This window comes from Podarcis filfolensis (genome assembly GCF_964270895.1).
Source record: "Podarcis filfolensis genome assembly, chromosome: 14".
NCBI classification, from domain to species: domain Eukaryota; kingdom Metazoa; phylum Chordata; class Lepidosauria; order Squamata; family Lacertidae; genus Podarcis; species Podarcis filfolensis.
The window spans coordinates 19,971,759-19,986,782 of record NC_139616.1 but is presented as its reverse complement, the minus strand read 5'-3'; the positions used below and the strand labels follow the sequence as shown (position 1 = coordinate 19,986,782).

Here is a 15,024-nt window from a genome sequence, read left to right as displayed (position 1 = left end):
CCAATATTGGGACAGGTTTCAAAGCTGAGCTGAGCTATGCAGCTGTGTACGATTCTACATTTTTGAGGGTTTCGCCAACGTTTATGAGACCACCTGGAAAAAGATTCCAAATGCCACAATAAATTTTGTGTGAATAATTTAATAGCGCTGGGGAGGGGTGGGCAGAGCTTGGAAGGACAACAAAGCTGCATCTGCGGCCGGTTTTTAACAGGAGGAGTGGGCTCTGTCCAAAGAAACCCATTCACCTACTCCTGAATTCTCGGCTCACAGGAAGAGGCTGTATAAACTAAGAGTCAAACAGAACCTAACATTTATCTCGCAGCCATAATATTAGTATACAGGATATCAGCCAAGCCAGCAGCAGCAGCAGCAGCAGCAGCAACTCACATTTCTTGCTCATTTCTTTATGGGGCTTAGAGTTACAAGCCCTAACGTGCAGCTACCAGGCCAATTGAATGTCTTTCCCTGGCAATACAGCTTGTCAACTTAATTGTCTCAAGGAGGTGGCCATTAAAAAGGCATGCGCATTTCCGAAACTTTTGGTATCCGGGATGTTGGGTGGTTGCCTTTCCCCTCTCAGATTAAAACTGGAGACGCAGTTCAGCCTTAAAGATGCATCTAAATTTACTAGGGACTGCCACCCTTGCTTGTGCTGCTTACCAATCCCGCCAAACCCCACCCCATCCTTCTCCCTTTACCTCTCACCTAACCTGTATCTCCTCACAGCTCCTCTGTCCCCCCCCCATCCCTGCTTTAATTATTCAAGTCTCTGCTATTGTTTAAAGCCACCATTTCAAACCTTCCTTCTGTTTTGTTCCCTCCTCCTGTTCTGAGTTCATGAAATCTAGGATTGCGATGCACCACTACAAATCCTCCAACAGGGGCTGCGTGATGACAGCCTTACATTTTTATGTATATAGAAAGATAGGCATAGAGACACAAAAGTGGAACCAGCAGCAACGGTCCTGTCTGGAACGACACAGCAGCTCCAGTAGCTCCTCGTACTTAATACTGCCTCCTGGGCATTCTGTACTCCCGGACTATCAAGGCAATGGTTTCTAGGCAATGGCGGTGCTTCACACCTGTCATGCTGTAGTTCTGGGACGGGGAACCAGTGGTCCTCTGGGTGCTGCTGTACTTCAGCTCCCATTGGCTCCAGCCAGAATGGCCAGGGATCAAGGATGATGGGAGTTGTAGCCCAGAAACAGCTGGAAGGCCACAAGATCCTCAACCCTGCTGTGTTGAGCAAGGCTGTGTCAGCTGCTGCACATCTTTATACCCCTCACTTAGGATGAGGTTGCTGCCCACATATTTGCAAAGAAAGGAGAGGGATCACGGATGCATGGGACCTCTCTGAAACAGGACAGGCATTTCTGGTTTTCTGAAGATTGAGAGGAAAGCAGTTAAGCCACCTTTCCTGGGGAGGGTTCTAAAGATCAAGCAAAACTACAGGAAAGTTACTAGCTCTAACATGGGGTAGTCAATGTGGTGCCCTCCAGATATTGTTGGGTTACAACTCTCATCAGCCCCAGGCAGCATGGCCCATGGTCAGGGATGATGGGAGTTACAGTCCAGCAACATCTGGAAGCCAACCACATTGGCTACTCCTGTTCCATCACCTGGTCCATCATGACACTGATACGAAATTCTGCTTTTCTTGAAGCCTCTGAGTCACCCCCCCCCCCCGAAGCATGGGTCAGCTATAGCTCAGCGGCGCATTCTGGAATCCCACTGCATTTTTACTCCATCTTTGAGATGATGGCACTGCCAATATACTGGCGGAGATAGTAGGCATCAACTGCATGGCGCCTCTCTATGCTGAAGAGCATGGAGTAGCAGATGTATTGCTGCCCTGGGCTCCTTCAAGAGGGGCAGGAAAGAAATGGAGTAAGTACATGAATAAAATATCCCTCACTTTCCAAGGCACACTTCAGTCCTTCTTAGTAGTGCACCCCGACATGCAGTGTGGAGTTATCATATCATATGATAGTGCTTTGCTGCATGATGTTATATCCTCATAATTCACAGGGTGGTGCATGAGCCCACCCCACAAAGAGATACAAATCAGAAATCCTAAACTCCACAGCCAGAGCCCCTCTGTTAATTCTGGGCTCTGTAGGAGATAGCCAAACTAAGTACATTTGTATTGTGGTTCTCATTCTGCCATTTGTACTGTTTTCCAAAACATTCTGTTTTGGTTTCTGCCAGTCACCGGAAGGGATATGGGATAAATTTGATTCAGTTCACATTTAAAGACAAACCACCATAATTCATACATTACAAAGCAAATACAGGAACTTAAACACAGCCATCCTTTGAGATTCACACTTTTTCTGGATTTTGCTATGCAGTCCTCTAGCGAAGAAACGTGTACAAAATGGTATAGGCTACAGTTTGCATATAGTGTGAAAATAACATACAAAAATGCTTTCTACGAGGAGGAGAAATTGCTTTGCAAAACTGTGCATATTACACCAAACTGCATACAGATCTGTGTATATTAGGATAAATTAGCAACACGATACTGATGAAATTTCATGAGGGAATAATAATTAGAAAAGAAAAAGCAAGCTGATGTGGAGAACTGAGCATAACACTGAAAAACTGAGAAACTGAAATTGAGAGATTTGCCATGAAAAAGGGTCATGAAAAAGGGGAAGGACTAGTGGTGTGGTCTTCTGCATCCCCACTTTATATGTATGTATTTCATGTGTATTTTAATGAACTGAATAATGAGTCATGGGGATGTGGGGAGTGTGTGCATAAACTTAGCAGGGCTTATCTTTTCAGTTGCTAATCTGTTAATGTTGTTAATACTGTTTTGTAGAATGCCACATTGATTTGTTAATCATATATTATGACTTTTGCTGTAATTGTGATGCTCAGCTTATTTTTAGTTGCTGCTTTGTTAACAGTGCTTCATAGACAGCAATTGTTTTATTGATGGTCGTCAATTATTTTATATTAATTATGCTGCCTTTGTGATGTTCTATGATGTTATTGTTAGTTGTTTGTAAGCTGTTCTGGGATTCATTCAAATGGAAAGAGGCACAGAAATACAATAAATCAAAATCAATTTGCATTCTGAAATTACCCAGGCATTGTCCATACCTGTCGGAAGTTTATCTGTATAACCTCAAAAGGCTTGGAAACTTCCTGTTGTAATGTGGTTTTAATTTCCTATATGCTAGTAGGGGCCGCATCATGCATTTGGGATTAACCAGCTTAGAATTAGAAACATGGACACCAAATCCCAATGTTTTCAGGAATCTGAACGGATTCTTGTACTGGCTGAACACCAAGGGAGAATGGACAAAACATTGTACTAGTTTGGGATAGGGTCAATTTTTTTGGAAGTCAATGGAGCACCATCTTTGTTCATAGTACTTGTGGTGGACTTGGCAATAAGACGGCTTGGTGTACTGGATTACAAACAATCTCCTAGTTTTTCCAAGATGAGGGGAGTGACAGCTCCAGTTGTTTGCATAAGGAAGTGGAGTTTGAGGCGGGGGAGGGAGGAAGGGACAGACAGAGAAATGGGATTTGGGCACTTTACCTGTGTATTCCTCTTCATCCTCCAGTATCTCCATCTGAGTTTGGAAGAAAGCCGCTTTTGAGGCTTCCATGTCAGAAGATGGCATCTCCAGCATCCTTGACCTGGAGTGATGGGAGCTGGAATTGGAATACGGGCTCTCAGCTGTTCCATATAAAATGAGGCTCCATTCTTTTAACTTTCCTGCAAAAGATTCGGCATTCATAAATATTGCCCTGGTTTGCACATTAACACTAAGCAACAGTGCATTAAACTATGGTTTATATGATAGTCTGGACCCTGTCCAGGGGTTTGTTTACTCCCAACAAACCACAATCTTAAGCCACGTCTTGTTGTTACCTTACAACTTTTAAAAAATGATTACTTGGCATTGAAGTGTGAACCTAGCACTGTTCCTTAACTATGGCTTGCTTGGCCGCCCCAACCTAGGTATTCAACAAGGTATAAAAGCACGAGGCAAGAGCAGCTAAAAAACAACCCAAGTTTGGAGGAACAAACCATAGTTTGTTTGATTGTCTGTGGGACAAATCATGGTTAACTCATGCTTTGTTAAACAAACCATAGTTTAAACAATTTTTGAAACAGCTTTTCCCAATCTGGTGCCCTCCAGATGTTTTGGATTACACTCCCATTATCCTAGGCCAGCATGGCCAATGGTGAGGGATGATGGGAATAAACAGTCCAAAACATCTGGAGGGCACCAGGTTGGGGAAGGCTGCCTTAAATGAATCAACGCTTAGCATTATGTATGATCCAGGTCATTAAGTCTATTAACTGTTAATAATCAGTCATCTGCCTTAACTGATGGAAATGCTCCCAGGTACCGCCTACTAATGGATTATTTGACAAGGTTGTAATGGACACAATTACTTAAAATGGATAAAACACCTATGCAAATTAAGTCGGCTTTGCATCCTAATTTCAAGGGTGATTTCTTGTGAAAATGATCCCTATTTCAGGTAAATATTCGCTCCAAAAGGGAGATGTGTAAAAGTCTTGCTAGAACTAATCCTATTCTGACGTTGATCTGTTTTAATGAATTTGATCCTTGATGGCTCTGAAAAGAGAACGTGGAAGAGGAAATTGGCAGTTACGTTTGAAATGAGTGCTTAATGAAATCTTGGTAAATGTGTTACTCTTTTGAAATGCTCAAATAAAGTGGTTGAAACATCAATTCAAATTAAATAAGTGTGAAAATTACAAAAGTCTACTATATGTTTTGGAAAGTTCTTGGTTCATTCCATGCACATTTGGAATGAACCAATTTGAAGAATCTTAAGATACTCTAACCAAATATTGCATGATGCTTCCTGAGGTCAAGAAGCAGGTTTTCATCTATGTTTGGATACACCTGGATGCCATTTTGAACCAAGATGGCGGACTGAACCTTTCAAAACTGCACTGATTTTTTTGTTTCCAACATTTCCCAAGCAACACTGGTTATGAGGCAACTAATGTACATATAAGTGACTTTTTGAGATAACAAGGGAATGCAAGGATTGACAATTTAGTTTCTCCTTCATCCTTTAAGACCTCATTGACACATAACTCAGAATGAGGTGGCAGAGTTATGAGACAGTTGAATGGCCTTTAGTGCTTAAAACTACAGAAGGGTGAATCATATTCTTCAACGCTTCCACCACAGCATAAATATCATTCATTCCCTGGCAGATGTACATTGCTGAGGAAGATCAGTAGTGGCCCGAAAGCTGTCTATCAAAACTGCTAGTCTGCTTTTGATGGTCTTCTAACTGAGGGATCTCCAACGTGGTGCTTGTGAGCACTAGTGTGCCCACCAGATTTTGTGTTCTCACACTCCCACAGCAGCCATTTTGTGACATGTGCTCATAGTACTTTCTCAAAATTCCAAATGTTCCCCCAAAGGTTGGAAAGCTTTGTTTTAATTGGAGGAGCTCCAAACAAGTTTTGAGTGACTTCAGGACTCCCTGGAAGACAGTTTGTAAGACTGTGAGGTCACCCTTCTCCAGTGTAAAGATTGCAACTTGAACTGCTGTCCAAGATTTACAAATGGCCCTCAAAAAGGCTGGCTACTCAAGCATTTAAACATTTGGTATGAAGCAGAAGCACTAAATCATTCTCAGGAGAGGGGGCTAAATATTTGCTAACATGTACAATTCCTTGCTTTTTGCTCATTCTTTTCATAAGCATGTTGTTGTTGTTGTTAAAAGGGAAAAAACCTAAAACATATCAACCAGCCTGATTCAAGTCCGCAATCCTAACTCCACTTACCTGGGAGAAAGCCCCACTGAATTCAATAGGACTTACTTCTGAGTAGACATGGTTAGGATTGTGCTGCAATGGTATCACAGAAGCAAAAGGGGAGGAAAGGGGGGGTTGCCTTTACAATAAAAGCTCAGGAATAGGGTGGGCTTTGAGGGTTTTATTAAAAAAACAAATATCAAGGGCATTAGAAGTAATCCACCTGAGCACAGAACAAATTTGCTCTAAAGAGCTCCAGGAAGGGCATGAGGAGGAATCTGTTCCCAGGGATTTATTGCTGCTTCCCGTGGTTAATATATGTTGGGAGGCGTTCAGAAAAGAAGCTGCAGTAACTCATTCCCAGTGGGTGCAGGGATCATAAGCAGCACCCACAACGAGCACATTATTATTATTATCATTTATTTACAGTAAGTCTGCAACTTACACACATTCAGCTTGACACGCCTGGCAGAATAATTTTAAAAAATTAAAAAGGAGGAGGGAAGAGGGCAGACGTCTGGAAAAAATGACTTCGGCAATCCCACCCACCATTGCACTCAATGTGTTTTGACTATGCACGATTTTGGCTTTAGGCGTGATCCCCAGAACATAACGTAAGTTGCAGGTCCGCCATTTATCCCTCCTTTCCTTTAAGGGACTTACATACCCATCATTGGCTGTAGCTTTTCCAAAGAAAACTGCCTTACACAAAGGTAAAACGATTGTTCCAACTAGCTCAGTATGGTCCACACTGGCCAGCAACAATTCTCCAAGATCTTGGACTGGGACTATTCCAAGTCTAGCTGGTAGATGCTTGGGGAAGGGCCACAGGTGGCTGGAAGAGAATGTGTGTTGTGTGTCCCTGATGCAATCCCACTTCTTTGCAGCCGGCGCAACAATGCAGACTAGGAGACGGGGAGCTCTCCCAGCCCACCCTAGGGATTCTGGAGACTAAACCTTCCTGCGTGCAAAGCATGTTCCACCACTGAGCTACAGCTCTGGCCCAGACCTGTCTTCCTGCTTCCAGAGTGCTTCTTGGTGGTGGAACATCACATTCCAGATCAACAAAATGTAAATATTGAAGAGCAGCAAAGCATGCACATTTAAAATGCCTGTGCAGCATTAAACAGACTACGTTGCACTGATTTGCTTAGACCGAGTGCAGAAATGTAACACCGTTGCGTGCAAGATGATCATGACTTTCAATCCATCAAATTTATGTTATGGAATCCCAAAATGTCATGGAAAGCGTGCAGGGCACCCATTTGAACATCACAGGGAGCTTCTGCCCCGTGTTAGTCTTTTAGTTTCACATCTGTTTTGTTTTAAATGTGTTTGTTGTTTTTCTGTGTTTAACTTTTTAAAATTATATGATGTGCAAATTGCCTTCAGATGGTGGTTTAGAAGGAGAGTGATAAAGCAATGATCAATAATAATAACAATTCTCCCACTTATTTACAAGTGGCAGGGAGTGCCAGGAGCAGCCCAGGAATTTGAATAAACCAAAAAAAATAATGTGTTTTTAAAATGAGTAGCATAATTTGTGCGTTTTGAACCGTTGTGTCAAGAATCAGGCCAAATCAGGCCAAAGTCGTGTTTTGGTCTGCCATCTTGATTTAAAATGGCACCCAGCACCCAAGCTTCAAAGAAAACCATTGCACCCTACTTTGGAAACCCTCATGCAAAGTTTGGCAAGGATATATCCAAAAGCAGCAGAATCTATGCCAAAAGAAGGGTGAAGTCACATTTTGGACCGCCATCTTGATTCAAAATGGTGCCTGGTGTCCAAACGTTGACAAAGACTCCCATCTTTGTACAGGTGGCAATATTCCCCTCTGCAGCACTGCCATTTATTTCTACACCCAAATAACCTGAATATTCTCAGCCCTTTGACAAAGCTAAGCCAAAGCTGGTATGTCAACTGTGAGAGCCTCAATGAAAAATTATAGCAAAGGTCACATGGGGGGGAGAGGAAAATTGTGCCCCTTTATTTCACTGCCAAGGGTTGGAGACCCAGAATCACACCAAGGAAAGAAAAGGACAAGAATCCTGTCCTTACGCCAGCCTTTTACACCCTGCTGTAAAGGCACAGACTCCTGACATGCGTTGTTCAGTGTTTAAAAGTCAACTTGAGGCCTTTTAATGGCATTTGTATCAGAGGTATTTCATGCTGTTTTGCCCAAACTGCAGCCAGTTCCTGAGAACACTGTCTCCTCTTGTATTAACAGGGGGGAAATGTTTCTGAACACCATTCATGACTCTAACCGGGAGCAGGATGGGTTGGGGGTTGGGGGAGAGACTAGGGGCCAGAAATCTTGGAGAGGGAGAAGGAGCGACTCCTAAGGAATGAAGAGGCCTGCGTACCAAGCACAAAAACACACACCGTCACTTGTTAATATGTCATCTCTCTGTAACACTGCAAAGCTTCAGTCGGCGAGAAATAAATATAGATCTATACCGTATGACGCAACCTACAGAACAGCCCCGTCCAGAGCTAAAAACAGCACACAAGAGGCGTTAAAAGAAATCCCTACATTGCCAATGCAAACATTGCAGGGAAGCTTGAGTTTTATGTGCTGATTTTCACGTTTTCATGGCTGTGGGGTGAGAAAAGAGGGAAGGGAGTTGTAGGGTGGCAGCCTGTCACATGTCTCACCTGCACCGAACATTTGGGCCTCTCACCGCAAGAGACGACACAATCCAGAGCACTTACCTTGCATGTCTGGGTTTCGCACGTGGTATGGCTTATCCTGGATTTCCAGTGTCCATTCTCCTGCAGCCCTTTCTCCCCAGCAGTGGACAGTCATGAACTCCCAGTGCTTGAAACCATTACTAGAATCATCGTGCTGTCTGTTAATAGGATGACAAACATCAAGAGGTCACACCAAGAGGTGGCAAAGAGAACTGGTGGGCTATCTAGTTCAACCACCTAATTTAGGCTCACAGGCTGAAGGTTCCCCATCAATGCCGGATTTACGTATAAGCTAAATAAGCTATGGCTTAGGGCCCCATTCTCTTGGGGGCCCCCCAAAAAATTAAAGGGTGAAAAACTGGATGTACATTTCCAAAATATAAGATAAAAAACAAATAAAATAAAACCTACATACAGCAACAGTGTTTTGTATTGTGTAGGCTCCTATGATGTAAGTAATGGGCCCTGCCTGCTAGCCTGCTCCCTAAAATATCACTGGGTTGCCCATTTCTATATACAGGGTGCCTACATTCTGCATGGACTGGTCCATAAATTACCGTATAGCATATATTCAACACAAAAAACAGTGACAATTTGTTGTTGACAAAGGACAGCTTGACATATAAAGGGCCCCATTACCTTCAGTAGCTTAGGGCCTCATCAAACCTAAATCCGGCACTGTTCCCCATGCCTACTCTAAGTAGGACTGGTTGGATTCTACCCATTTGTACTAAAACTAGGAACAGAACTCCAAATTTGACTTCGCCATCGACCCTGAAAACTCTCCTTTTTGGCACCAAAGGAATAGCAATTATTTGCCAACATCCACACATCAACAGAGGGACGCGGGTGGTGCTGTGGGTTAAACCACAAAGCCTAGGGCGATCAGAAGGTCGGCGGTTCAAATCCCCTCAATGGGGTGAGCTCCTGTTGCTTGGTCCCTGCTCCTGCCAACCTAGCAGTTCAAAAGCACAAAGTGCAAGTAGATAAATAGGTACTGCTCCGGCGGGAAGATAAACGGCATTTCTGTGCGCTGCTCTGGTTTACCAGAAGTGGCTTAGTCATGCTAAGGAAGCTGTACGCCAGCTCCCTCTGCAATAAAGTGAGATGAGCGCCGCAATCCCAGAGTCGTCCGTGACTGGGGTCCCTTTACCTTTACCTTTTACACATCAACAGAATAATGAAATAATATCTGCCATAAAAAAATGGAGAGGAGGAGTTGTGGGGTGGGAGAAGATATATAGGGGAACACTTATTTCAGCATGCATGTCTCTGGACACACTCGGCTGCAGCATGCATCCTGGAATGTTTAACTGTTTTGATTCAGCTCCGCTGCCATAGAGCAGCTTGTATCTAGAGGGCATCAGTTGCTTTTCCAGATTAGCAGACCCTGACTTGGCAACGCAAGCCCTGTCAGCATCTTTATAAAAGAAAATCCAAAAGGACAGTAACGGCCTCCTGCTCGTGTTCACGGTACGTGAAGTTGCAGCTGGCAGAGGGACATGCAATTCCCTGAAAATGCACTGTTTCCCACTGGCTCTCTGGTTTCCAAATCACCTAGTGCTAATAGGAGGGGAGAAAGCAGAAAGCAGCATGGCCGAAAAGCCTGTTGCAAATATGCAAAACAGGTGCAGCTGGAAGTAGAGACCAATGAGGGCAGGTATCAATAAAATGATGAACGACAGCTCTCAAGTGCCAGTGGATTTCAGTGGCTACCTATAGCCACCCTTGTGTAGTGTGGACATATTGTGCAACCTGGTCTTGATTACATTGCCCTCGGTGGGGGGACTGGATCTTGGAGGCACCAGGAAACTGCCATGGGTTCTTCCCTAGAGCCTCAGCCTTGAGGAGAAAGGGTGCAGTTCTACTGTTGTCCTCCAGGGGTCAGGAGGGAGGTTCTCCCTGGTTTTTGACTGGTTCCCAACCTCCTTACGGCTACCTTACCTATCTTCCAGCAACCACCTGGTTTCCTGCTCGCTATACAGCAGGGGTGAGGGACATCGGGTGTGGGAGCCACACAAGTGGCCCTCTGAGACTCTATTTGGCCTTCGAGATTCTCTCCAGGCCAAGCCCCTCCCTCAACGTCACACCCCTCACCAGCCCAGCAAGTGCCTTTGCAGGGCTCTAAGATGCTCTTTAAATGTGGTACCTCTTGCTTGCTTAGATGGAAGATGGAGAGAGGTGTGTAGAAAACCTCTGAATTTTAAAGGCAGATGTGTCCTGCTTTACGAACGCTCCCTACGCAAATGTTCACTTATCAGAACACAAGGAATTAGCACCCAAAGCTCCTTACACGTACAGTGGTACCTCTGGATGTGAATGGGATCCATTCTGGAGCCCCATTCGAATCCTGAGTAGAGCGTAACCCGTGACTGCGTGTCTCGAGATTCGCCGCTTCCGCGCATGTGCGTGACATCATTTTGAGCGTCTGCGCATGCACGAGCAGCGAAACCCGGAAGTAACACGCTCCGTTACTTCCAGGTCGCCGCGGAGTGCAACCCAAAAATACTTTACCTGAAGCTACTTCAATCAGAGGTATGACTGTACACACTGCAGATTCTGTGGTCAGGAATCAGTGGAAATTGTTGACTTGTTATGTGAACAGAAATCATTTACTCATTATGCAAACGCTCACCTAATGAATGATTTCCAGAGAACACATTTTGTTCATAAGGCAGGACCTGTGTGTATGTTTTTGCACAGGCTTCTCCTGCATAAGACTGGAACTTGTGTGGTTTTTTAAAAAAATATTTTCACTGTAATTAAATTGTTTTTGTGTTTTTATGTTTTGTGTCATCGCACATTGCTTAGGATTTTATTTTTTTTAATGTTAAGAAATACTTTTCAGTGAAATAAATAAACCCACGCACTCCAGGTCTTTTTTAGAAGCTCATGGGCTTGCAGTCTTGCTGGGGCAGGTCACGTTCTACTCTCCCCCCTCTCAATCCTTTGCCTGGTTCTTTATTTTTTTAAGAGCAAAATGTCTACCCCGCTTTTTGAGGAACTCCCCCCAGAAACCAACTCACAATCTCTAACCTTGAAACAACTCTGCTTGACAACAAAATGCAAACCACTAAAGAATAAACCAGCATAAAAGATGAAATACAGAAACAGAATACAGTGCATAATGCAGATTTAGAAAAAAGTATTAAAACAGGGGAAAAAATTTAAACTGCAGAAAGACAGTGTGGTGTAGTGGTTAGTGTGACAGGAGACCAGGGTTCAAATGCCCATTCAGCCATGAAGCTCAATGGGTGAAGAATAAAATGGTGAGGGAGAGAACCACACTGGGCTTCTTGGTGGAAAGGTGGGGTATAAATGTAATAATAATATATTTATTAAACTTTTGAGTAATTTGGGAAGGCTTTTATATTATTTATTTACATAGGGTTGCAGTCAACCAACTTTTACTCAGAGTAGACCCACTGAAATTAATGGCCAGGACTAACTTAGGTCCATTAATTTCAATGGGTCTCCTCTGAGGACACCCCCCCCAACCACTGAATACAATCCATACCATTTAATGCCAAAATAGGCTTATGAATGGGCAGGCCTAGTAGAGCTGCAATCCCACCTGCAAAATCCAAGCTCTCCCCACCCTGTACCACCTACTGGCATTCATGAGGAGCAGACCCAGAATGCCTTTTCAACCTCAGTCCAGCTGGGCTACAAACTCTCAAGAGGTCATCTGTGTGACGGCTCACCTTCTAGCCAGGAGCTGGGACTTCGTACCAGAAGGAGAGGTGAGGTTTATCTGCAGGTCTCCCCGGCGCGGGTGTGCAATAGAAACCCGCACAATGACGTGCTCCAGATAGGCTACGTGATGGTCAGGGTGGTCCACACAGGCGTTAGTTAGAGTTGCCGTCCGCACCGTCTTGTTGGTGGGGATGAACCTAGAGAACGGGAAATAAAGGGAATAAACGGGAAATAGAGGTCAGCAGTCCAGAACCCTGACAGGTTAGGTTTACCCTAAATCAGGACTGGGGAATCTTTGGCCCTTCAGATGTTGCTGAATGGCATTGCCCATTATCCCTGCTTACTGGCCATGCTAGCTGGGGTTGATAGGCATAGGAGTCCAATAATATCTAGAAAGGCTACAGTTTGCCCATCCCCAGCCTATGAAATGGGCTCCAAGCCTTCGTTCATTTAGACAGCCCCTTTCTATTATCTTTTCCAGCTCTTTTATACATGGCAAGGTGCATTAGAGAGGTGGCACCCAGCTCTGGTGGTTTGCCAGTTTCTCTTTCTACCTCCCAATTCTCTGCTGGAAAAACAGCTATAATATGGACTCCATGCTTTCCTTTCTTCCTTCGTTGGCCAAGGAAGCCTGCAGCATTCGTTCTGAGCTGGAGCTGAACTTGTTCTCGCTTGCCAAATCACACTGAACTACAACTCCCATCATCCTTGCTTACCGGCAATGATGGATGGGGCTCATGGGCATTGGAGTCCAAAAACATGTGGAAGGGAGGGCCCCAGGTTCCCCAGCCTTGCCCTAAGTCAAAGTGGAACAGTTTAGACATTTTGTGTGATGGCCTGGGATTCGGACTCGGATGCTGAACCTGAGGGATCCCAGCCTGCACAGGATTCCCCGCCTCCAGAACCAGCTGAGCCGAGGCTGGGGCATGAGCCTGAAGGGTCCTCACCTGTGCTGGGTCCTCAGGTGCTGAGTCTGCTCTGGCTCCTGAGGTGATGGAGGACCCATTGCCTGCAGGTGCTCCACTCTCAGCCTCGTCAGAGGAAACGGAGGTTGCCTCTGGGTCCGGTAACCCTCCAGCCTCTCTTGAGCTACAGAGGCTCAGGACAGAGAGGCGGAGGGAACTAAGTTCCCGCAGGAGGAGTGCTCACCTCCAGGCCAGGAGAGGCGAGTCACTAGAGGATCGGGCCGCCCTATACCTCGGGGCAGATAAAAGCCGGCCAGCCCCAGTCCCAAGTTGTGGGAGCAACATTGTTGGTTGCTAGTTCCTGCCTGAACCCTGTCCTGCTTTTCTGACAGAGCCCTGCCCTGCCCTGGCTCTCTGCTTGCTTGCTTGCCGGTTCCTGACTTCATCTGACTCCCTGCCCTGCACCCATCTTCAGCTACTATGGACTGCCTCCACGTTGCACCTTTGACCATGGACCGGACTTGGACCTCGCCTCTCGGGTAACCTACGGGACCAGCACATTTTGGTACAGTGGTGCCTCGCAAGACGAAAAGAATCCGTTCCGCGAGTCTCTTCGTCTTGCGGTTTTTTCGTCTTGCGAAGCAAGCCCATTAGCGGCTTAGCGGCTTAGCGGATCAGCTGATAAGCGGCTTAGCGGCTTGGGAAAAAGGGGGGGGAGGAAAAAAACCCCGCAGGAACTCGCAAGACATTTTCGTCTTGCGAAGCAAGCCCATAGGAGATTCGTTTTGTGAAGCACCTCCAAAACGGAAAACCCTTTCGTCTAGCGGGTTTTCCGTCTTGCGAGGCATTCGTCTTGCGGGGCACCACTGTAGTTAGCCAAACTCCACCACATGCTGCTCCAATAACAATTTGTATTGCAGCCTAGAGGGTTTTTAAAATGTATTTATATTTATTTAGTAAGCGCATATATATCCTGTTGTTCTTCCATCAGGGAACTCAAGGTCACATAGGCCATTCCCTGGTGGTCTCCCATCCAAGCACAGACCAGACCATGACCTGCTTAGCTACAGCAAAGGGGCTGCATTTGGTGCCATGAGACCAAGTTGTATGTTCGCCTGGTGGGGATGCTGACGACTTGGTTCTTGGAACTGCCACTTTAGTTCACAAAAAAAAACAAAAAACGGGTCAGCCTACAACTGCTCTTAACAGCCTTCTTGAAGCGAGAATCCAATCTCGACAGCAGTCTTGGATCTCGTTCAGCCGAGGATTTCGTGCTTTCAGAGACCATCGTCTCTCCTACACAGTTACCGCCCACCAGCAATGAAGCAACTCCCAGCACAGGGTCTGGAGCATGTTGTTAATGCCTAATTTATTGGGAGGAAGCTGCTCACCAGTCCCCAGACTTGCTCTAGGGACGCTTCTCAGCATATGGTGGAAGAGACTCGTGGGGATTACATCGCCGGTCTTTTATTTCGCCTTAGTCATAAAGGGAGAATCGATGAAAGCTATAAACAGTGATGTCATTTCCCGGGGAGAACAGGATTTTTACAAGGGGACTTCAAAACATTATTTGCATGCAGCATGAACTGATTTAAAGAAGCTGTTTTGGCCAAATGTTCCCGACTTTCAGTTTAAGCAAGCATCAGCTCTAGCATCCTGATCGCAAACACCGACAAATCGCATAAGGCCAAGAAAGCAATGTTTTTCAGCCAGATTCTCAGTCAATTGTGTGGAAATATTTCCTACTGAAGTCAGCGGGGCTTACCTCCCGAACTGGAGCCCCATATGTTCCTGCACGCATGGACTTCCCTTTGGAACAACAGAGTGCTTAAGGACAAGCCTGTGATGCAAGGGTGGGAAACCTGTGGCCTTCCACATGCTGCCAAACTACAACTCCTAACAGTCCTGGCCATTGACCATCCTGGCTAGGGCTGATGGGAACTGGAGTCCAATAGCAT

At 45.3% G+C, this 15,024-nt stretch overlaps 1 protein-coding gene across 4 annotated transcripts in view; it reads right to left on the bottom strand.

Moving 5' to 3' along the window:
• The window catches only part of PCSK6 (proprotein convertase subtilisin/kexin type 6), a 102,656-nt gene that overhangs the window by 18,350 nt on the left and 69,282 nt on the right, over nt 1-15,024 (bottom strand). For all 4 annotated transcript variants that reach the window (XR_014541637.1, XM_083586400.1, XM_083586399.1 and 1 more), the window contains exons 12-14: nt 12,170-12,358; nt 8,487-8,623; nt 3,557-3,736 (exon numbers count right to left, since the gene is read on the bottom strand). Coding sequence is in view for 3 of the 4 variants with exons in the window: in XM_083586400.1 (XP_083442526.1) it covers nt 3,557-3,736; nt 8,487-8,623; nt 12,170-12,358 (506 nt within the window). In the remaining variant the exon portion in view is untranslated. The remainder of the gene's footprint in view (nt 1-3,556; nt 3,737-8,486; nt 8,624-12,169; nt 12,359-15,024) is intronic.